The sequence below is a fragment of the Miscanthus floridulus genome, chromosome 12 (assembly GCF_019320115.1).
Source record: "Miscanthus floridulus cultivar M001 chromosome 12, ASM1932011v1, whole genome shotgun sequence".
NCBI classification, from domain to species: domain Eukaryota; kingdom Viridiplantae; phylum Streptophyta; class Magnoliopsida; order Poales; family Poaceae; genus Miscanthus; species Miscanthus floridulus.
The window spans coordinates 75,935,269-75,959,970 of record NC_089591.1 but is presented as its reverse complement, the minus strand read 5'-3'; the positions used below and the strand labels follow the sequence as shown (position 1 = coordinate 75,959,970).

General features: G+C 46.5%; 2 protein-coding genes across 2 annotated transcripts; one reads left to right on the top strand and one right to left on the bottom strand.

The window, feature by feature from the left end:
• Positions 1-16,761: 16,761 nt before the first annotated feature.
• Positions 16,762-21,170, top strand: LOC136498441 (uncharacterized). The gene is made up of 2 exons (XM_066494373.1): positions 16,762-17,214; positions 19,828-21,170. Exons 1-2 carry the CDS (start codon positions 17,011-17,013, stop codon positions 20,989-20,991), a joined length of 1,368 nt encoding a protein of 455 aa, XP_066350470.1. The 5' UTR covers positions 16,762-17,010; the 3' UTR covers positions 20,992-21,170.
• Positions 21,171-21,924: 754 nt separating this feature from the next.
• LOC136496705 (probable galacturonosyltransferase 10) lies at positions 21,925-24,501 on the bottom strand. Its single transcript, XM_066492446.1, has 2 exons — positions 24,008-24,501; positions 21,925-23,801 (listed from the first exon to the last, which is right to left on the bottom strand). Exons 1-2 carry the CDS (start codon positions 24,224-24,226, stop codon positions 22,353-22,355), a joined length of 1,668 nt encoding a protein of 555 aa, XP_066348543.1. The 5' UTR covers positions 24,227-24,501; the 3' UTR covers positions 21,925-22,352.
• Between the last annotated feature and the right edge of the window lie 201 nt (positions 24,502-24,702).

Here is a 24,702-nt window from a genome sequence, read left to right as displayed (position 1 = left end):
TGGGAAAATCTAGTCCATTCTTTATAGTCAAGAACATCCTGTATTTCACGACGCAAACCTCCAAAAAATCTAGAACACTTATCCATATCATCCTCTTGTATGTTACTACGTGCTAGACCAATTAAAAGCTCCTGATAATATTCCTCAACAGTTTTACTACCTTGATTTAAACGTTGCTGTTTTAATCGCAGATCACGCTGATAGTATGGAGGAACAAATCTCGATTTCATTCGTCGTTTAAGTACAATCCAGGTTTGAGGTATTTGAGCATTAGCATTAGCATTATTGCAAATATCATTCCACTAGAAAAGAGCAAAAATAGTAAACTCACTAGTAGCAAGTCTGACTCTATATTCTTCAGGTACTTGATGGGAGCTAAAATTTTAATCTACAACCATCTCACAATCTAAATATGCTTCAGGATCAGCAGAACCAGAAAAAGGAGGTATCTTAAACTTGGTTTTAGAGAAAGGATCATTATTACCTTGGTTGTTACCTCCCATACCGCATCGATTAAAGTTCAACCGATTACGGTTACGTGCATCCTCAGCACGTCGTTGAGCTTCGACTTTAGCCTCCGCGTCGCCATCGTCCTCCTTAGAGAGATCATCATCATCATCATCTTCAGGACGTGGTTCAAGATATTGTTGTTCAATATCTTCAATCCTCTTGGCCAAATTGGTGATTTGTTGAAGGATCTCATTGAACTTGTCATCAAAAACGGCATGAAGCTCATTCTTAGAAACACAGTCTTTGAAATCTATAGGTGCGTCCTCATTTTCTTGACCGCTGCCTCTGGCTTTTCCTGACATGGTTAGTAGAAAGAAAAAGACAACACAAATAGTATTATCCCTACCAACTACTTAGGTTGTGGACAAGCAAAAATAAGGCACTCAACTCTCAAGCGTCTTACCACGGTCTTACAAGTGTTCTTACCAAAGCAACAGGCGGTGCAATCGGTCGGTGACTGTGATACCATTGTAGCTTGAGTGTAACAGTTGTAAGGCGAACCTATACTTGGTTAAAAGAAAGTGGAGCTTGGACAGATACAATATAGTAGCAAGGAATAATAAAATTCGCAACTGAATATCAAAGCTGAATAAGTATCCTAAGTACTTGTCTTAATTGCTGGCCTACTCACGTTCCAAGTACCAGATGTATCAAGTGATGTGAACAACAAGAATATGATTAGGAACACGGTAGAAGTCAGCACACGTAAACATAGCTCAAATGACGCTCTCTATGTGCTCCTCTAGATATTGTTCCACTTTTGCCCCTCTCTTTTTTCTCTATTTTTGGGCTGTCGTTGTTTTTTTAGGATTCTTTGACTTTTTCTTTTTATTTTTTTGATATTTTTTCTTCACTTAGGAGCATAAAAAAATAACCACAGAAAATATGAGCTTAAACAAGTGAAAGACGTGGCCTGTGGAATTTCTAGAAGACGTGCTCGAAATCAACAAAGACCTTGTGACCACGAAAAGAGGATCTTGTGACCACTTTTTGACCAAAATAAAAATCTCCGACCCTGACAAAGTGGGATGGACGGATCCAAAAAAAATTCTGATAGATTTTGATATATGGAACGTCGAAATCTGAGTTCGTATGCGAAAACTAGACCAGTTTTAAGAACGGACTCCGAATTAGAGGACAAAACAAGAATAATGTGCGCAAAATTGGTCACGGCAGCAAGAATTTGATGGAAACAGTGAAGACAAGTATAACAAATAAGATGATATGGACTAGGGTTTGTTGAATACAAAGAAAACTCAACAAGAGTTAGAGATGTTCACGGATTATGATGAAAACAAAGGAGAAAACACAAACTAGACTAAAAAACGATATAAAACCAGCAACAAAAACTTGACCTAGGGCACAAACTCAACAACGCAAAACAGAGACAAAATTGCACATCACAATGAGGCTATAGGATAGGAAATATGTGACAATGTATATTTTTTGGCTTTTTGTGGACTATAGGTAATGCAAAAATAGTAACAATCTAAAGGGGAAAACAAAGTTATACCTAACGGGCAACAAGGTCTCTGATACCACTTGATGTAGACTAGGCCCGATCTTCCGAAAGGTATGATAGCGTCAATTAGTGGAGACTCGATGTTCATAATCTAGGCTTAGAACCAAGACTGATTCGTACCCCCACAACCGTTACACCACTGCTCCATTGGTTATCAACCACGCGAACGCGATTGACCTCGTCGAGAAGGCTTTCCTGCAAGTGAATCAAGAACACAAGCAAGAACGGGATGAGCGCAATCTAAAATTACAAATAAATATGAGGCTTATGAAAATAAAAAGGAGTTCAAGTCTTTATTCGAAAGGACTAATCACCACAGGCGAACAAGATCAAGAATTGGGGCCCTAGTTCATAGCAAGCGGCTTTGGCGGCGACAGTTACAGCAAAACGACGTCTGTTTCACCAGAAAATCAAGAACTAAACAAAACCCTAAACCCTAAGGAGAGCGACGGCTGCTATTTATAGAGTCTTGGGTGTCACCCCCTTGGACGCACCCCCTAATAGGCCTAAACACGATACACGGTTCAACGGACCAAAAGACGGTGTCGCAGTACCCTGGTAGATTCTGGATTCTAACTTGTTTCGATGATTCCTGTTGATTCTGAAGGTTTTTTGATATGAAACCACTTGGATTGACTTCCTTATCAAATTAACTTTCCAATCATATATGGATCATCGAAAACGGAGTCCGTATGCATCCTAGGTGACCAGTTTAAGGCAGACTGATCCTAGAGCCCGAGCCGGACTCAAACTTGAGTTGGACTAGGCTTCCACCATAAAAAAGATGAATTAGACGCCCATGCTGGACCTCCTCCTCTACTTGGTTTGTATGCGATGAAGTAGTGATGTCCTCATCAAATCTGATGGCAACTCTGTTGTCTTTGATGATGAAGATCCTGAATTTTAGAATGTTTTTGCAGCCAAGAAGCGTGATACCAAGCCTGGCACTTCTAAACAACCAAAAGTACATCGAGAGGAACCAAAGAAAGATTCCTTGCCTCACCATAGATCACCAAAGATACACTTCCCCAAGTTTGATGGCTCCAATCCAAAGATTTGGTGTGATAATTGTGTCAATTACTTCACAATCTACTCTGTCCCTAAGGATCTGAAGGTCACAGCTACAACTATGCACCTTGAGGGCAATGCATCCAAGTGGTGGCAGGCCTACAAGCAAAGTCATGCAGTACCAAACTAGAAACAGTCCTGTGAAGTGATACAGGAGCAATTTGGAGCAGATGATTATAGAAAGGCTATCAATGAGTTGCTCTCCCTTAGGCAAACAGGCACTGTAGAAGACTATACAACAGCTTTCCAAGCATTGCAATATGATATCACAATGCACAACAGTCATTATGATGAGATATTTTTTGCATCAACATATGTGGCTGGTCTGAAAGATGACATCAAAGCAGTGGTGGAACCACATGTTCCGGTTACAGTGAACAGAGCAGTTGTGATTACTATGGAAAGAAACAAGCACAAGTATGCTAGAAATTTTGTAGCCAACAGAGCCCCTCCATAGAAACCAGATCAACCACAACAGCAAACACCACTCAATTTATAGAGAATCAGGCAACTCAGAGATTATAGGAAGGCCAACAACCTCTGCTATGGTTGTGGAGAAAAGTTTGAACCTGGTCATCAAGCTGTCTGCCCCAAAAGACAGCAACCACAGGTGAACACTCTTGCTATCAATGACTTAGACAAGGAGGAGATTACTGAGGAGATGCTCAATCAGTTGGCAGCTGAGGACTTATTGACAGCAGACTTCTGTCAGCTTTCTATTAATGCTCTCACAATAATGGATTCCACAAATTCCATCAAACTCAGGTCACTGGTGAAGAACAAAGTAATGCTTATTCTGTTGGACTCTAGGGAGTTCCCATAGTTTTGTCAGCAAACAGTTCACAGAGATTGCTAACTTGCCTACAACCCCAATGACACCAAAAAGGGTCAAGTTAGCCAATGGAGACTGGTTGACCACTTCAACTATGGTCAAAGACCTGCAATGGTATATCCAAGGTGAAACTATAGCAAGTGACATGATAGTGCTAGACATGGCACCTTATGATGCAATCCTAGGGTATGATTGGCTCAAGACCCACAGTCCCATGAACTGTGATTGGAATAAGAAGACTTTGGAGTTCAGTTTGCATGGGAGACTAGTAAAACTACAAGGAGTAGTGGACTCTCCCTTACAGGTGTCACCAATCACTGCTACTAAACTGTACAAGGGCACTAAGGGAAATGATACATGGGCTTTTGTCATCATTGACTCTCTATCACCACCAAAGCTAGACTAGGTCACCCCAACACCACCATGCATTCAAACCATCCTGGATGATCATAAGGAAATTTTTTAGGACCCACAGACTATACCACCACAGAGATGTTATGATCATGCTATCCCTCTTGTCCCTAGAGTTGTACCTGTTAATGCTCGACCATATCATTATTCACCTCAGCATAAGACAGAAATAGAACAGCAAGTGAAGCGGTTACTGGAAGCTAGGTTGATTACTCACAGCCATAGTCCCTTTGCTTCCCCTGTGCTTTTAGTGAAGAAAAAGGATGGCAGCTGGAGATTTTGTATAGACTACAGAAAGTTGAATAACCTCACCATAAAAAACAGATTTCCTATGCCACTCATTGAAGAAATCCTAGATGAGCTTGTTGGTGCCCAGTATTTCACAAAACTAGATGTGAAATCAGATTATCATCAAGTGAGAATGTTACCTGAAGATGAGTACAAAACTGCTTTCAAGACACACCATGGTCACTACCAGTTCAAGGTGATGCCTTTTGATCTTACTAATGCACCTGCTACTTTTCAATGCATTATGAATCAAATTCTACGACCATACTTGAGAAAGTTTGTCCTAGTCTTTCTAGATGATATTCTTATCTATAGCACAACTCTAGATGACTATGCCCAGCACCTCAAACTAGTTCTACAGACTTTGCAAGCCCATCAATTGTACCTCAAACTCTCCAAGTGCTCTTTTGCCCTAGAGTCAGTTAGAGTACTTAGGTCACATCATTTCCTCACAAGGGGTGGCAACTGACCAAAACAAAATATCAACCATGCTGCATTGGCCTGTTCCCACAACTATCACTGAAGTCAGGGCCTTTTTAGGACTAATATGGTATTACAGGAAGTTTGTCAAAGGATATGGAGTCATTGCAAAACCACTAACCAACATTCTCACGCATAAAACTTTTCAGTGGACAGTTGAAAGCCCTAGTTTGGTTTTAGATAATTGATAAAACTTAGGGCTAACCTTTGATCTAAGAAAGTGAATTTGATAAGGTGGTCCATTCCAAGTGATTGAGCAAGATGAGGTCCATGGAGTTGAAGGTGAACATGAAATGATGATGATCATGTTAGTCGCTAAATTCTTACTCTTGATAGTAGCAGAATTCTTACTCTCAGTCGAGAGAGGATGACACTAGGAGTTGGGGCAATTTTCTGGTTTATTTTCAAATGCCATACCCATCTGAGGGGTTGGAGATACATATTTATAGGCCTGTTAGCTAGCCAAGCATATGCCAAGATGCTAGTCTAAGATGCTAATATATTGTCCTAATATGCTATCCTCTAAGATGCTATCCTAGCTAAAGACCAGCTGCAAAGGATGCTATCCTCTCAGTCAAGATGCTGCTGTAGCCAGCCCCACAAAGACCAGCTATAGCCAGCCCCACAAAGACTGCCAACAGAGACTTATCCCATCATTCTCCCCCTAAGTCTTGTGTGTCATCTTGTGGGAAAGTTGAACCATCTCGGTCCTAGAGTAGAGCTCAAGGAACTTGATCCTCCTAAGGGGCTTGGTGAGTAGGTCCGCAAGCTGGTCCTTGGTGTTGATGTAGCTTGCTTTGATGCTCCCTTCCTCCAAACAACCTCGGATGAAGTGGTACCTCACTCGGATGTGCTTGCTGCATTCATGGAACATGGGGTTCTTTGCCAGGGCCAGAGCGGACTTACTATCCACCCTAAGCTCCACCTGCTCTAGTGTCTTTGCCGAGGAGATCATCGAGCAGTCAAGCGAGCTAGAGCGCCTGAGTCAAAGCGGTGGAGGCCGCTATGTACTTGGCCTCAGTAGCTGGATAGAGCCACCACCTGCTGCTTGACCGACTGCCAGCTAACGAGGCACGTGCTGAGAAAGAAGAAGATCCCGCTCAGTGCTCTTACTGGTGTCGATGTCACCGACGTGGTCACTGTTGCTAGTACCCAACAAAGTGTGCCGCCCTAGGGCACCTAGGGTAGTAGAGGCCATGATCGAGAGTCCCCACAACATAGCAGATGATCCTCTTCATAGCCTGCTAGTGCTCCATCATCGGTCGCTGCATGAACCGACTAACATAGCCGATAGAGAATGCCAAGTCCGGCTATGTGTGGGCGAGGTAGCGAAGGCTCCCCATAAGACGTCAGTACTACATAGCATCCACCTCCTCCATCGTGCTGTCGTGGCTCAGCGTTAGCCTCTCCTCCATCGGAGTGAGAGCTGGGTTGTAGTCGGTGAGCCCAGCTAGCTCAATGACACGCTTGGTGTAGGCGGTCTGTCGAAGCATGATCCCGGAGTCATCCTGGTGCACCTCGATTCCTAGGTAGAAGGAGAGAGGCCCCTAGGTCACTCATCTGGAAGGTGGCCTTCATGTCTTCCTTGAATGCTGCCACCTCCGCATCCTTGGTGCCGGTGATCACCAAGTCGTCGACAGTAGACACCTACCAGCAGAGCATTTCCTCCACTGCCCCGTCGATAGATGGCCACCTCGTGCGGGCTTTGCTCGAAGCTCATCCCCTTTAGCGTGGAATCCAACTTGGCATTCCACACCCTCGATGCCTATCGCAAGCCATAGAGGGCCTTGCGCAGGCGGAGCACCTTGCTCTCCTTGCCAAGGATCGTAAATCCTGGTGGCTGGTGCATGTAGACCTCCTCCTTCAAGTCACCATTAAGGAACGCCGACTTGACGTCCATGTGATGAACACACTAGCCCTCCTAGGGTAGCTAGCACAAGGAGGAGTCGCACGGACTCCATCCATGCCACGGGAGCAAAAGCATCGTCGAAGTTGATCCCCCTCCTGCTGCATGAAACCTCAGTGCCACCAAACGAGCCTTGTGCTTGACGATGGCGCCAGGATTCATCCCTCTTCAGATTGTACACCCACTTAAGGGTGATTGCACGGTGACCACTGAGGAAGGTCAGCAAGCTCCCAGGTGCGATTCTTCTCGACCGCATCCATCTCCAACTGCATCATGGCATGCCATGCCGCGTGTCTCTCGGCCTCTGTAAACGATCGAGGCTCGCCGTCGTCACACGCAAGGTGCAACTGCGCCTCTAGGTCATGAGGCACCGGTCCTGGCACTGGCTGGTCGCTGAGAAGGTTCTCCATCGTACTGGTACCGCAATGGCTCACCATCATGGTACGCGTCGATGCGCTCCTTGTCGTGAGACAGTGGAGTAGCGAGCTCAACTAGGGTTGTGCTCGACATGAGCTGGTGTTAGAGTAGACATGCTCAGAGAGGTGGCTGGTGCCGGTTGTGGTGGAGCCAGCTGAAGGACTCATTGTAGCCAAGGTCCTGGCTAGAGAGCATGGTGCTGTCGAAGTAGCAGGCGCCGGGTCGGTGGAGGTTCGAAGACTGGGGTAGACGTGCTTGCCAAAGAAGAGCTGCCTACTCCCCCTAGCTCCCTCGAAGTGGACGTACTCGACAGTGAAGTTGTCGTACGTCGAAGCCAAGCCGTCGTCCATCGCCTTATCCCACACCCATCCTCGCCCTTCGTCGAACACAACATTGCACGTCGTGCGCACACGCTGTGTCTTTAGGTCAAGGATGCAGTAGGCCTTTGAGCCCTCTACGTAGCCGATGAACACTCCCAAAGTGCTCCTGTCATCGAGCTTGCTGATATGGCCAAGCTCCTTGGCAAACGCGAGGCAGCCAAAGACCCACAAGTGGGAGACCACCGGCTTGTGCCCATACTAAGCCTTGTACGATGTCCTGCTGTTGAGCGCCTTGGTAAGCGAGCGATTGAGGATGTAGACAGCCACCACCACCGTCTCTCCCTAGAAGACAGCCGGCATCCCCCTCTACTTGAGAAGGGCCCAAGCCATCCCCACAACCATCTGGTTGCGCCGCTCGACGACGCCGTTCTGCTGCGGGCTATACGGCGCAAAGTAGTGGCGCTGAATGCCCTCATCAGCGTAGTACGACGCGAATTCAGCTACCGTGAATTCACCGCCATTGTCGGTGCATAGCACGCGTAGCTTGCGGCCGCACTCCGCCTCCGCAGCAGCCTATGAGCGCCTAATGGCGTCCGCGGCCTCTCCCTTGCTGCCGAGGACCATCACCCACATGTAGCAGGAGAGGTCGTCGATGAGTAGTAGGAAGTAGCGTCATCCTCCCGGTGTGGCCGGTGTCACCGGGCCGCACAAGTCCCCGTGCACAAGCTCGAGCCTCTCCTTGGCTCGAAAGCTCGACCGCTGGGGAAAGGGGAGTCACCTCTGCTTCGTCAACACACAGATGTCGCAGAGCTGCTCCACATGGTCGAGGCACGGTAGGCCTCGCACCATCTCCATGGCACTGAGCTGCTTTAGGGCCTTGAAGTGAAGGTGCCCAAAGCGCTCGTGCCACTGCCACGCCTCGTCATCTCGACGAGCAACGAGACAGAGGGGTTGTGCCACCTACACGTTAAGGATGTAGAGTCAATTTGCGCTTCTGGATACCTTGGTAAGAAGGCAACAACAACGATCCCAAATCCTCATGACTCCATCCTCAACCACCACGCATGAACTGTTCTCATCCAGTTGTCCCAAGCTAATGATGGGGTTCCTCAATGCGGGGATGTAGTAGACTCCGGTGAGCAGCCTGTGCTCACTAGACATGGTGGTGAAGATGACAGAGCCGATGCCCTTGATCTCCACGCTAGAGGCATCCCCAAACTTGGCGGAGCCTCGAACGCTAGAGTCAAGCTCAGTAAAGAACTCCCTGTTGATCGGTCATGTGATGGGTGGTGCTGGTGTCAAGGCACCACCCGTTAGTCTTATCGTTGCTGGAGCCGTCACCGAGGAGGGCGTGTGCTTTTGGCTTGTCAAGGTGGAGGAGAGCCACTGCGGCCAGTGTCGCTGGAGGTAGCTCGATGCTTGCATGTGCCATGAACAGAGCCAGCTCCTCCTCCTCCGCCTATGCGATGTGGACCTGGCTGCGTCGTGGCTGTCGACAGTCCTTGGCCCAATGGCCAAGCTGGCCACAGTTGTGGCAAGCGTCATCTCGTGCTAGCTTGTGCCTGCCGGCGGCGCCGCCCTAGGTGCCTCCATGGGCATCACCCTCGACACGTCCTCACGCCTCGCCCTGGGCATCTCTACGCACCTTGCGCGGCTTGCCACGCTTACGGCCGCCTATCATGGAACAAGGCTCCCCCTTCTTCCGGTCACCTTGGCTGGCAAGCTACTGCTCCCGAGTGAGAAGGAGCTTCCCGCTAGTGGTGATGGGCCCCAAGAAGGACTATGGCTCATTATTGTCGATGACCTTGAGGCAACCTATCGTCTTCTCGATCGACATCGTGGAGAGATCCAGCAGAGACTCGATCGAGCGAGCCATCTGCTTGTACTTCTCGGGGACGCAGCAGAAGAGCTTTTCGACAGCTCTCTCCTCGCCGTAGGTGTCATCGTGGAACTGCACCATCTTCTGCAATAGAGTGTTGAGATGGAGAGCGAAGTCATCAACGTCCTCATCTGGCTTGAAGGCCAGGTTCTCCCACTCCTTGCGAAGTGCCTGCAGTGTGGATTTGCGGGCACGATCGCTGCCTGATGCGTGCCAGTAGCGATGGTGTCCCAAGCCTCCTTGGTAGTTTGCTTGCTGGTAAGTGAGAACTGCATCTCGAGCAGGGACTGCAGCGATGAGGGCATCCAGCGTCCGTCGATCTAGGTCATAGTTGATGTCACCGTACCAGGACTACCTCCCACATGTGCCGCACCTGGAGCTTTCCCTCATCACCGTAGCCCACTCGACATAGTTCGGTCTTGGTGAGGGCAGGCCACCTACCGCCGGGGCCGACATCCCTGACGACAGCCTAGAGCCCGTGGTAACCATGGTACCGATTTGAGGAGAGAGAGAGACATGCTGCCTATGAAGGTCACACTCTCCATCGACCCGTCCGCCACCGTTGTTCGTGCGCACCTCCTCCAGGAGCACCACCGCCATGCGCGCCTTTTCTAGGAGCACCGCCTAGCACATCCGCGCCTGTCCTGGGCTACCGCCATGCTCGTGGGCATGCGCGGCTCCTCTAGGAGCGTCCACCGCTGTGCGCTGCCTCCTCCTAGGAGCGCCGCCAGCCGTGTCCACGCCTGTCTGGGCTGCCGCCACGCTCGTGGGCATGCGTGGCTACCCACTGCGCCGCCCGTGCTCATGCTGCCTCCCTCTCTAGCAGCTCGAGGTCCGTGTCAGCGGTGCCGTCAGTGGAAATGGAGCTGCGGATGCTGCCGCGCAGAGCATCGACCTCTGCTACCGCCGCACGTGCTGCATCCGCCACCGCCGCTGCTTCTGCCTCCGCTCTGGCTGCTGCCAGCTCTACTGCTGCCAGCCTCGATGCCCTTATTGCCGCCGTAGCGGTCTCTACCGCCGCTCGCTCGTGTTCCTCTACCATGGCAAGTTCGTCCTCCTGCCGACGCCACGTGCTCGAGGCGATCGAGCGCTGAGACTGCCCTATAGACATGACGCGCCACCAGGGGCTACTGCGTGGGGAGAGGGCTGCTTTGCGCAGAGGGAGAGGAGTGAACAGGAGCGGCCGGAGGAGCTACTGCTGCCAACAGCTAGGGCTATTGTGGGGCTGAGAGAGAAGATGAGTAAGAGATGCTCATGCTACAGGATAATACGACTCTTATACCAATTGTTAGTCGCTGAATTCTTACTCTTAGTAGTAGCAGAATTCTTACTCTCATCGAGAGAGGATGACACTAGGAGTTGGGGTAATTTTCTGGTTTATTTCCAAATGCCATACCCACCTGAGGGGTTAGAGATACATATTTATAGGCTGCTAGCCAGCCAAGCATATGCCAAGATGCTAGTCTAAGATGCTAATATGTTGTCCTAATATGTTGTCCTCTAAGATGTTGTCCTAAGATGCTGTCCTAGCTAAAGACCAGCTGCAAGGATGCTATCCTCTCAGTCAAGATGCTGCTGCAGCCAGCCCCACAAAGACTGTCAACAAAGACTTATCCCATCAGATCAAGCTCAACTTGGAAACAAAGAAAGAGAAAAACAAAAACCAAGATGATCAAGGCAAAGGTATAAGATAGGTTTTTGTTTTGGCACTTAAGACACCATAGAGGGTGTAAGTGCACTTAGGATCGATAGCCGTACTATAAAGAGGGAAAATCTTTGGCTAAATGGTTTATCGAGTGCCACTAGGTGACATGACTCTTGCATATGCATTTAGGAACCTAGTGTGCTAATCTTGACCCTTGTAAAATGCTTTGAAAAATGCTAACACACGTGCACTCAAGTTATACACTTTGTGGTTAGCAAGTTAGGAGCAAGGGCGAAGTGGTTGTGGACTTAGAAAAAAGAAAAGGAGGAGATGGTCCATGACCGAACGCTGGCCACGGGGTGACCGGATTCACCCCGGGCGCATCCGGTCATTTATAGGTGACAACGCTGCTCTGGCTGAAAGCAAGGTGAAGGACCGGACGCTGCCACCTACGTGTCCAGTCACTTCTTCGGGCGAGCGGACACATGCGCCAGAGCGTGACCGGACGCGCAGGGGCTGCGTCAGGTGGCGGCTGACGTATGCTGGCGTCAGCATCGCAGGTATGCGTGAGAGAGCGAAGTGGCGACCGGACTCTGGGGTGCGTCCAGTCAGCTTGGATCTGACGTGTCCGATCTCATTTTTCACGCTCTGGACCCTCTCTATTGTTGATCGGACCCTAGCGTGGTCTGCGTTCGGTCAGACAGAGAAGCGCGTCCGGTCATCGGTTGACACGCGCGAGCTTTGGCGCCTAACGGTCGAATTTGAACCGCGTGACATGGCGAGCGCTGAGTGGCTTGGGGATGCGACCGGACGTTGGACCGGCGCGTCCGGTCATCCTGACCGGCGCGTCCGGTCATCTCGCAGAAACCCCCTCTTTGGCTCTAACGGCTATATTCATTTGGGGACTGTCTATAAATAGTATTTGGTCGGCTTCAAGGTATCTCTCTTGGCACTTTGACATTCCTAACATCCTTGTGAGTCTAAGCAAACATCTCTCACTCATCTCCATCATTGATTCATCATCATAGTGAGATTGAGAGTGATTTCAAGTGTATTTGCTTGAGTGATTGCATCTAGTGGCACTTGCGGATCGTTGTGGCTGCGGGTTTCTTGTTTCTCTTGGTGGTTACCGCCACCTAGACGGCTTGGAGCAGTGGAGGAGCTTTGGCACGAGTTGGTGATTGTTTGTGGCCGGCTCCGGTGATTGTGAGGGGTCTTGTACCTTTCCCGACGGAGAGCCTGAAAGGTAACTCTAGTGGATTGCTCGTGTCATTGAGTTACCTCGATTGTGGGTAGGTTCTTGCGGTGTCCAATTATGTGGACGAGGTTCGTGCAATACCTCTTAGCCGCCGAACCACCAAGTGCTGGTCGACACAACGGGGACTAGCGTGCCGGCAAGCACGTGAACCTCGGGAGAAAAATCGGTTGTCTCTTGCCCTTTGGTATTCTTCCGGTGATTAAATTGGTATTCATATTGTGATTGGTTCACTCCTCTACGCGGCGGTATAATCACCCTGCTCACTCATCTACATTTCCGCAAACTAGTTTTAGCAAGCTTTTTAGTGTAGCTAAAATTGAGAGCTTACTTTGTAGTTTAAGTTCATCTAGTGGAGCTCTTTAGTGTAGCAAGTGTGAGAGCTCTTAGTGAGTAGTCACTTAGCCAATTATGTGCCTAGTAATCATAGTAACTAAAATTGTTGGATAGGTAGCTTGCAACCCTTGTAGAGCTAGAGCAAGTTTGCATTTTGCTATTTGCCATACTAATCAAATTGCTCTAGTGATCATGTAGTTTTTTTAAATAGGCTATTCACCCCCCTCTAGTCATATTAGGACCTTTCAACAGTAGAAGCACAGTCAGCTTTTGACAACCTCAAGGTAGCGATGACACAAGCCCCAGTACTCGCTCTACCAAATTTTCAGTTACCCTTTCAAGTGGAGACTGATGCCTGTGGAGAAGGCATTGGTGCAGTCTTGATGCAAGAAGGAAGACCAATTGCTTTTCTTAGCAAGGCACTAGGTGACAAACACAAATCACTTTCTATTTATGAGAAAGAGTTTTTAGCCCTCATCATGGCAGTGGAGAAGTGGAGACATTACTTTCAAAGACAAGAGTTTGTTATACTTACAGATCACAAATCTCTGTCCTACCTGCAAGAGCAGAATTTACATTCAGAGATGCAAAGGAAGGTGATGACAAGGTTAATGGGATTGCAATTTAAGATAGTATACAAAAAAGGGAAGGAGAATGTAGCAGCTGATTTACTTTCAAGGCTAGTTCACCTTCATGCTTTGCAAGCTGTGTCCATGGTGAAACCTGACTGGATGCAGGAGATCATTAATTCTTATGCTACTGATGCCAGAGCACAGCAGTTGCTAACTGAACTGGCTATCAGCTCTCCTAACTCAGCTGGCTATAGTCTCCATGATGGTATTATCAAACACCAATCTCAGATTTGGGTGGGTCAAAATGCAGCATTACAGACCAAGCTCATTGCCACTTTTCACTCAAGTGCAATAGGGGGCCACTCAGCGAGTAAAGCCACCTATCATAGGCTGAAGTCCCATTTTGCATGGAGAGGCATGAAACAGGCAGTGGAAGAGTTCATCAAACAGTGTGCAATTTGTCAACAAGCTAAGCATTCCAATACTCTCCCAGCTGGTTTACTACAACCTTCGCCAATTCCACAGGGAGTATGGAGAGACCTCTCTATGGATTTTATTGAAGGCCTACCAAAGTCACAGGGCTATAATGTCATCTTAGTGGTGGTTGACAGGCTCACTAAGTATGCAAACATGGGACTCGAAACATCGGTCGTTTGCAGATTTGACACTGGACCCACATTCATAGATACAGATAGACCCACTTGTCATCCACCCGAGTGTCATTTTTGCAATTTTTTCCACTAAGTATGCTCATTTTGTGGCAGTCAAACACCCTTACACAGCTGCTGATATAGCACAGCTCTTTATGGACAACATTGTCAAGTTGCATGGTCTACCTCAGTCTATTGTATCTGACAGAGACACAATTTTTGTCAGTTCTTTCTGGAGAGAATTGTTCAAACTATACAAGGTGAAGCTCAACATGAGCACTGCCTATCACCCTCAGTCAGATGGCCAGACTGAAAGGGTCAATCAATGCCTGGAAATGTATCTAAGGTGTGCAGTACAGGATGCTCCCAAAACCTGAAAATCTTGGCTTTCTTTAGCTGAGTTATGGTACAACTCTTCATATCATACATCTCTGGGCTGCTCCCCAGCTATGGCTCTATATGGGGTGGAACCAAATGTGGGTGCTGCACCAATTCTCCAACCCAACACTTCACAGTCAGTAGCTGAACTGATAGAACACCGAGAGCTACATCTGCAATCTCTGAAGAAACACCTGGAGTTGGCACAGAATCGAATGAAGGTGATGGTAGACAGGAAACGTTCAAACCTGCAGTTCCAAGTGGGAGATATGGTCTTGCTGAAACTACAGCCGTATACTCAGACATCAATTGCTAGCAGACCCTTTCCCAAGCTGTCATTCAAGTATTTCGGCCCATACAAGATTGTTGAACATGTTGGTGCAGTGGCTTACAAGCTCGAGTTACCTCCAGATAGCAAAATTCACAATGTTTTCCATGTTTCGCAGCTCAAACCATTCCTTGCAGATTACACTCCTGTCTTCGCTGATATGCCAGTGACTACAGACATTGAAGCAGCTGCTGCAACTCCAGAACAAGTCCTGGACAGGCGTCTAGTGAAGAAGGGCCAGGGGAATACCGCCACACCTCAAGTACTGATCAAATGGTCCAATTTACCTGAAGCTTCTGCTACCTGGGAGGACTACAATGTGCTTCGCGCGCGTTTTCCTGCTGCTGCTGCCTGGGGACAAGCAGGACCTTCGGTGGGGGGAGCTGTCAAGCCATCGGCATCGACATCATGAAGATGGTGCCATCGCTCAATACGCGTTTGAGTCAGGGAAACATAGTATCGTTTTGTTAGTTGTTTCAGTTTATGTCATGTGGGCCGTTCGGCTAGAGTCAATGCCATGTGGACCATGTGGCCGGCAATGTCTGTAATAAGCAAACCCTCAGCACGCAGGGAGAACTATTCCTCATTTGACAGAACTGAGAACAGGGGAAACCTTTCCTCGTCTCGTTATCGCCCTAGATCACCGCGATTGATCTCCTCACGTCCCGGCGTTATCGCCCTAGATCACCGCGTTCGATCTCCTCACGTCCCGGCGATTCGTCGGCGGCCACGGGGTGTGACAATCTGTGAATCAATAGGGATTCTGGTGTGCTATCTTTTGGGATCAAGTTGCAGCATATAACGATGATTGCATCATGGATAATCTTCTGTAAAATAATTTAACATCGCGATGACAAGGGTTACAACGAGATTGTTACACATTACGATTGTTTGGGTTGAACCAATCAATGTGTGTTTTTCCGTTGTTCCATGTGTAATGTCAATGAATTGGCAGCTTGTGCTCTTCCTTCCTTTTTAATACAAAAAAAAAATTATGTGCCAACGAATGATAAGAATCATATGCTCCCATACACATTGCTCAAAAACAGTATTCTTATTATTGTGGTGTGGAAATTTCTTTGAAGATGGTGAACCTAAGGGTCTGTTTGGAACGTAGGAATCAAAAACATAGGAATAGGAAAAAAATATAGGAATATGGTGAGTGTGTAGTGGTAAAATAGAGGAAAGAAAAAACATAGGAAATGCCTAGAAGGGGTGTTTGGAACGCATGAATCTATAACGCAGGAGGTAACAAAGAAAAAAAAATAGCAACATACTTCACTTGCGTTAGCTGAAATGTTTGGGTCACTGACAACCTGACAGACTGCGGTATGCTCTCTTCTTTCCTGTTTTCTTCACGGGCAGTGCATCGGGCATACGCAAAGGAAATGAAACCAAGAGGTCCCGGTAGATTTTTTATTTCCTGTGAAATGAGCATCCAACTACAGTAAAATGGAGGAAAGGAATCGATTCTTCCTGTGTTCCAAACACTCCGGTCAACTTCCTTTCCTTTGGTTTTAGTTCCTACGATTTTCCTTCAAAAATCCTCTGTTCCAAACGACCCCTAAGTTGTGTACTTTTGGTTTAAAAAAAAAGTTGTGTACTTCATGTAGACATGTAGTCATCTTCTATATAATGCATTTTTCTCAACACCGTTCATGAATAATCACTTGAAAATTTCGTTGGAGAACTTCATGAGCTCATTATTTCCCGTTGACAGAAGATTTTGTGGTTGTAGAAGATGGTGATGTCCTTTTTTGTCATTCTGGTCACTTTCATTCGTTGGGGATCTCCTGATCCAGTGGCTCGTATAGAATGCTAAGTGTGATGGGCAACGAACATGAACAATGATACTTTACTGTGAGATGAGATGCAAATACAAGCATCGTAGTTAATATTGCCTAAATCTAACGTTAACCATCGAAAGTCAAAGCGAGCCAGGCGTTATACCTCTCTGACTCGAACAAATCAGCTACCGCTAGACTGAGATGAGCATGTGCATCACCACCTTGAAGCAAGTGAAGTATACAGAGTGTACACTAGCCCTAAGACTTGGCGCCACCTAGTGCCTGGTTACACCATTCCTAAGCAAGCTTACTTCTCTTTCCAGAACCGAAGCAACCGAAAAGGAAACCCCAGTTTCTTCAAGCTGCTGCCACAGCATTTGCCCCATTCTGCAGTAAACAGCATAAGAGGGTGCATGCACAGAGGAGATGGAAGCAAGCAAGCATAGATCAAGAAACCACAGAATGGGCAGCAGCAAGAGAGTGCCCCCGTACCTTCTGCTGGTGCTGCTGGCCATTGGAGCCGCCGCGGTGAGTGTCGGCATCCTGCACAAGATGAGGGAGCGCCGCGTCCTTACCGTCCTCCTCCAGGAACACGACCAGCAGCTCATCTCCTTCAAAGTCCTCCTCGAGGTATTGGATATGCATGATTAGTTTGCATGCATCCGTGTTCGAAAAAAAAGTTTGCATGCATCACCAATTGTGCTTCTAATAGACAGCTGTAGCTTGCCTGAATGCCTGTTTCTTTGTGCCTGCACTTTTTGATCGACTATGTTAGTAGATAATGGATACCCTGCTTTTGTCACCTGGAGTCCTGGACCAGCGGCGGATTCACAGGGGGCGCTTTGATTAAGCCTAATCACTGTAGCAAAAGCTTGATTTCACCATTAAATCTTCATACAAATCAATATCTCCATTGTTTTAGCCTCCCTTATCCCGCATCGTGCATCCGCCACTGTCCTGGACTATAAACTAATTAAGTATAGGCTATCTGTTGAAAATTTTTCAACGATTTACAAGCTGCGACAGGAAATTGATGCTCATAGTATCCATCTGAAGTTCTGACGAACATAGTTCCACCTGTACTAAAGACCTGTAGGACACTAATAAACCACTCTGTTTGTAGAACACTACCAAAAAAAAAAGAACTTTATGTCCCCCGAATACATGACAGAATATTGTGCCCTCAAAGTAACAATTCAGCACATTGTAGATAAATTTTGGCCCTTATACGGAGATTTCTTAATCGAAACAAGGGTCTCAGACTACAAGTATTCAATTAACTTCAAACACCTTCAGGTCTCTGGATTATATTAAGCATAGTGCACTAAACTGAGCGCAAAAATATGAGTTAATGGAATACCACAACATCAGTTCTCTTTGAAACGTTTCATCATCAAATAGATTAAAAATGCATTGGTACATAATACTTCAAGGAATGCACATGATTTTTATTGACTTGAAGAAGGCTTATGATAAAATACCAAGAAATGTTACGTAGTGGGCTTTGGACAAACATAAAGTCCCAACGAAGTACGTCGGGCTCATTAAGGACATGTACAACAATGTTGTGACTAATGTTCGAACAAGTGATGGAGACACGGATGACTTTCCGATTAGGATAGGACTACATCAAGGATCAGCTTTGAGCCCTTATCTGTTTGCCTTAGTGATAGATGAGGTCACAAGGAACATACAAGGGGGACATCCCTTGGTGTATGCTTTTCGCGGACGATGTAGTGCTAGTTGATGAAAGTCGGACATGAGTGAATCAGAAATTGGAGTTATGGCGGGAGACTTTGGAGTCCAAAGGTTTTAGACTTAGTAGAACTAAAACTGAGTATATGAGATGTGACTTCGGCACTACTATTCAGGAGGAGGAAGATATTAGTTTGGAAGGTCAAGTAGTGCCTAGGAAGGATACCTTTCGATATTTAGGATCAATGCTACAGAGAGACAGGGATATTGATGAAGATGTTAGCCATAGAATCAAAGCAGGGTGGAATGAAGTGGCGCCAAGCATCTGGTGTCCTATGTGACAAAAGGGTACCACAGAAGCTGAAAGGCAAGTTTTATAGGACAGCGATTAGACCTGCTATGTTGTATGATGCAGAATGTTGGCCTACGAAAAGACGACATGTTTAACAGATAAGTGTCGCAGAAATACATATGTTGCGTTGGATTTGCGGTCATACAAGAAGGGATCGAGTTCGGAACGATGATATACACGATAGATTAGGGGTAGCACCAATTGAAGAAAAGCTTCTGGTTTGGACATGTACAACGGAGACCTCCAGAGGCACCGGTGCGTAGTGGAATCCTAAGCCAGGATAGTAACGTGAAGAGAGGCAGAGGAAGACCGAAGTTGACTTGGGTAGATGCAATAAAAGGAGACTTGAAATGATGGAATATATCCAAAGACTTAGCCTTAGATAGGAGTGCTTGGAAAATAGCTATTCACGTGGCTGAACCTTGATTGCTTCTGTTGGGTTTCAACTCTAGCATACCCTAACTTGTTTGTGACTTAAAGACTTTAAAGGCTTTGTTGTTGTTGTTGGTACATAATACTTCAAAAGTCAAGATCTATCAATTGAGAATTGCCTATAATGCTTAAATTAGGGAATTCTTGTTACCACTAGTAAGTAAAATATAAGAAACAGTACAATATCATGCAAAGTATGATTCTATTTGCATTCAGTATTGTCATGACAAAACCATCATATTGCCAATTTAGGGTGTATGTAAGCACAAATTTCATGACGATTTACAGAAGAGCAGGAGAAAAATTCCCACATTGTAAACAGGGCCTTGGAAGAAAGATGGATCATGGATACAACAAAACTACAGTGTTGCACATGCGAAATCTTTCCATCCCAAACCATGAAGATAGTGTCAAACCTAGAATCATGCCTTCATAAGTTAGTCCATATAAATCACCCCTGAGAGGACTTCAATATTGACACTATTTGCAGATATATATTTATCTGGAGGCATCACATCACAGTTTAGTTTTAAAATGCAAGTAGCCAACTAAGTCACTATATTCAATTGAACATCCTCTTATTCTGCAAGTAAATACTGAGAATATTCTGCCGTATGGTCCAATTGTTGATGTAAACTGCAATAGCTGTAGCACTTTAGAGCATTCTATCTGCCTTTTCTGTTAGTGTGTTCTATGAATTATCTATCCAGCCTGTTATTCAAGAACACCTCATCAACCAAATATTACTGTCTTGTTTTTGGCAGAAAGAAAAAGAAATTAATAAAGAGATGAGGAGGAAAGTTGACGAACTGGAAGCCAAAACATCTGTCCTGAGTATTGAGAGGGCAGAATTGAAAAACAAGCTCATGGATTCAGAAACTACCACCACATATCTTACCAACACCCAGAAAGAATTGGAAGCAGCTCTTGTGGAGAAAGAGAGCCATATCAACCAAATGAAAGAGAATGCAGCTGCTTCAAACCCAGATCAGACGACAACTATAAAGGAACTCCTGCAGCAGAAAGAAGCTGAGCCTGAGCTTGACAAATCCGAAAATTCTAGTGATTCCATTCCTGCTACAGCAGAAGATAATTCCAACAGTACTACTATATCAGAGAGCAACCACAATGATGAGAGCATTGTAGTGGGAGCAAACACCGAAAATGCAACTTCTGAAACCGTGGTACTTGACAAATCTGAAAACTCCAGTGATTCCATGTCTGCTCCAGCAGAAGAAAATTCAAGCAACACTAATCCATCAGATAGCAGCCACCAAGATGAGGGCATTGTAGTGGAAGCAAAAAACGTTAAAGCAACTTCTGACCTTGTGGTACTCGACAAATCTGAAAACACCAATGGTTCTGTACCTGTAGCAGAAGAACAAAATTCCTACAACACCACTACATGGGAGAGCAACCAACAAGATAACAGTTCCTCACAAGAACAGTTCTTAAAGTTAACAACCAACATAGAAGATGTCCAGCTTCAAGAGAACAAAGGTGATGCCAATGAGCAATCAGATGATGCTCCAGAGGGAAGCCATTCAGATAAATTTGAGCTTCGGCAGGGGAACCAAAAACTGATAGACAATCAGGAAGCCAGCAAAGAAGAATCAGATGGCACAGGACAAGTGGAGGACCCTCAAGGTGAGGCCAGCAACAACAGCAGAGAAACTAAATTGCTGGAGAAGGAAAATGAGAAAGAAGTAAATCCTGAGGGCACGAGCTCAGAAGACAGCTTGAGTGAAGCCAACCAAAACAAAACGCAAGCAGTGGAACCTGTTGTAGACCCCACAGATGTAAACCCCAGCACATCCACAAATAATGAGGAGAGAAGAGAAACAAACAAGAGACAGAGAAGGAGAAGGTCCAGATCTAGAAGGAATAGGAAGGCCACTGTTGAGGTAGATGCCGCAGCAAACCCATGAACTTTGGATTGGAAACGGCATACTCCGAAGAGAAGTAGAGAAGAAAGAGAATAACATATATGCAACTACATTTGTCATTTTGTAGCTGACGGCAGCATAAGTAACAGTTATTTTCATATTATAAATGGATTCCTTCTGTGGACTTGATTATGTAATGTATTTACACTTTATTTCCTGTAAACACTTGCCTGCGTTGTAGCTCATCTAAAGTTCAACCACATGTGATGAAGTCATACATAGTCTCTCCTCATAAATGGATGCAGTGGCGGAGCGTGGAGATGAAATAAGGGGGGCCAAAATGTTCAGTATCAACCATACATAGGTTATGTTCTTTTTATTACAACAAACAAAATGCTTCTGCAGCCTCTTATGTTTTCTCTCAAATTCAAGACTGAGATTCTATTCTTGTACATATATGCTCTTCCTTGAACTTTAGCTAGATTTGTATTGTAAACTTTAAAACTTAGAAGCATGTATATATACAATAAGCAACTTATATCTATTTCCCCACTAATAACTAGCAGGTAGTAGCAATACATAAATGTATGCGTGCAACAACTAGAGAAGGATAATATATGTATATACGTGTAACAAGGAAGGGGGGGGGGGGGGGGGGGGGGGGGAGCCCAGGGTTGGCCTCCAAGAGGCTCCGCCAGTGAATGGATGTACAGACTTCCCTCATATTAAATATAGTATTGATGAACTTTTTCCCACAAGATAAGTATTTGCAAATAAGCTTTACCGTCCTCACAACAACAACAACAGATGTGAAAACATTGAACAGCAAGAAACAACAACAACAACAACAACAAAGCCTTTAAGTCCCAAACAAGTTGGCAAGAAACACGAAACAAAATTCAGGTAGAGCTGCAAATGAGATATGTGACTTTACTTCTCAACATGTACAAAGAAATAAACAGAAAAAGGCTTAGCTGTTGTAAGTTTTTAACATCCAATAAATATGGATACGTAACTCAAAACTTGTTGTAACACCTCAATAATTTAAAATCAATTCTACAACATCTCCATTCTGTGGTTCTGTTTCACCCAAAAAATAAAAAATGGAAAAATTACATTGATGGTCGCAAGTTATGAATGTATGTAGTGGATGTAGTTCAAGTAGCAGCCTACTGCATCGCAGTCTTAGCTCATGTCATGTTTACCTGTGGCTGGAGATATGTGATTGCTGTGCTTCATCAACTACAGGTGCTACAGACAGCTACTGATGTTTTGTCAGAGATTGTAACTTGAGAGTGAAGCCAGTTGATTTAACTACAATGTTTCCGTGTGGCAGTTGGAGCATGCACTTGGAACATATCTACCACGGAGCTTACAAAAATTTCTAATGTGATGCACAGCAATCAACGCATGAAGCACTGCTGAATCAAAGGATGTGAATAGTCCACATAGTTATCCCAAAAGCTCTTGTACTTCTCCATTCCAATTTTGAGCCATGGCTTCATATTTCCATTGTAGTGCAGTACTGCCCCTTCCTTGATAGTAGCAGCATCCACAGTTGTGTAGCCAAGTCCCAAGACGTGCCATTTGGGATCCAATGCTTCAACCAAGCCATAGAAAGCAAGAAGCCCAGGTGGTAAAGACCCAAGCTTCCATAGGGTATGATCAGCATTGCGCTCCTGCCAATAATGATATATGCCTGTCACATTCTTGTTCCTCCATTCGACCAGATCAAGCACGTTCATACCAAATGCCCAGCCACAAGCATCAGGGTCAAAATGAGCACGGATAAGAGGATGGGAATGGTTAAGATACTTATGAAATCTGTGGAATGTCTCCATGCAAGTCTCTACAGCACCCATCACATTACCATTGAGGTTGATAGTAAACAGTTCTGATAGGTCCTTCTGAACAACGATATCATCATCAAGAAACACCACCTTCTGCAATTCGGGATATATTTCCGGAATGTAGAACCTCAAGTGATTAAGCATTGATAAGTACTTTGGGTTCCTGAATTTAATTGGTGTTCCACGATTACCACTGCCGGAGAAGTAGAACTTCTGGGTAGCAGAGTTCTGTAGCTGTTTAAGAACGGGAACATACGATGCATTGAGCCAGGTAAAGTCCTCCACCTTTTGTATCTCCACAGTGACCCCTCTGTAGTCATTCATGGCAAACCACGCCTTCATCGGAGCATAGTTCAAATCATCAGTCACTAGGTGAAAAACAACCTTGTCAGGGTGCCTCGAGTTTATAGCCGTAGAATTGACAACAACTGAAACAGCAAGGATGTTGTCTGAGAAGACACAGAAATGATAGAGGCTGTTATCCCTTAGATTGCTCTGCACTGCTGGGCTCCTATCTGAAAACTTCCTCTGAAGCTCAGGACTCTTGAACCATTCCATGGTTAACCGAACACCAAGGCAGTAAAGTCCCTTTGGGAGCTCCTCCGCAGCAATCTGGCCATATTTTGTGCTCTTCTCCGCCTCGGCTTTCGACTTCTCCTCTAGGGACTGAATCTGGCCTTTCAACTTCATGATCGTGATACCGCTGTCATACCGAAGCTGCTGCGCCTGGAAGAGCAGCACCGACATATCCCTGATCGCCTTCTCTGCTTCCTGCTCCATCACCGTGCCCCCATGGGCTGCAGCATGCGCAAGGATGCTCTGCGCCCGCCGCACCTGAGCACTAAGCTCCGCCACAAACTGCAGGTTGTTGGCCTCCTTGGCAACGACGACATAAGTTTTGGCTAGATAAATCTGGTCCATGAGCTGCCTCGAGAACGAGCGGGCGCTCAGCATTTCGTCAGTCATGTTGAGCGCATCCGTGATTCCCTCCAGGTAAGTTCTCTGCACGCAAGAGGAGAGGTTTGAAAAAAAAAACTTTTAGATGCTACTCACTAGCACTCATTATCATCTTCCCACAAAAGCTAGCACTAGACAGCTTAAGCAGATTCAGCAGGTGCAATGGCTACTGACTAAAATTGGCATGCTGGTAGTCAAACGGCCAGACGACGAAACGGTCCCCCGAAATGCGAAAAATGCGACGTGGTTACCTGACGGAGGAGAGGGGAGGAGGTGGTCTCGGATCCGGATGACGCGGCGGAGTTGGACGGCGACGCGCCGGGGTCGGGGGAGCCGAGGAGGACGGCGAGGAGGAGGACGCACGCGAGGGCGAGGAGGAGGGAGAGCGCGAGGCGCACCCACCACGGCCGCTGCTGCCACCGGCGCTTGAACGACGGCCGCCGCTGGTCCAGGAACGGCCGCCGCCTCATCGGACCGCGCGCCCCGCTGCTCTCGCCGGAAGGGCAGGGCGGGAGGCGCCGCGCCGGGATCTGGGACGCGTTAACCGCCGCGCCCGCGGGCTGCTGGATCCTCTCGCCCGTTTCCTTCCTCCCGCGCCTTCAGATCTCGCTCGGACTCGTAGCAGCGCGGCCGGGCCGGCAGCGTCGTGTGCTCGTGCTCTTGGACCGACGTGCCTTGCTTGACTGCGCTGCGACTTGTCGATCTGCCTGCCTCAGACACCGTTTTCAGATCCAAATGGACAAAGTTACCGCTTCGTCGATGCTTTCTCACTTTCTCTTCACCGCGCGAAGGAAGCAACGGAGTTGTTTTTAACTTTTTTAGGAAAAAAAACGGTGTAGTGTTAGGCAGATCGAGGTTTGTAAGAATGGCCAACACATTGACAGTGTCTTCGCCTAGTTTCCTTCGACGGCCTGTTGGAAAGTATGGATTTCACTGGAACTGCGCA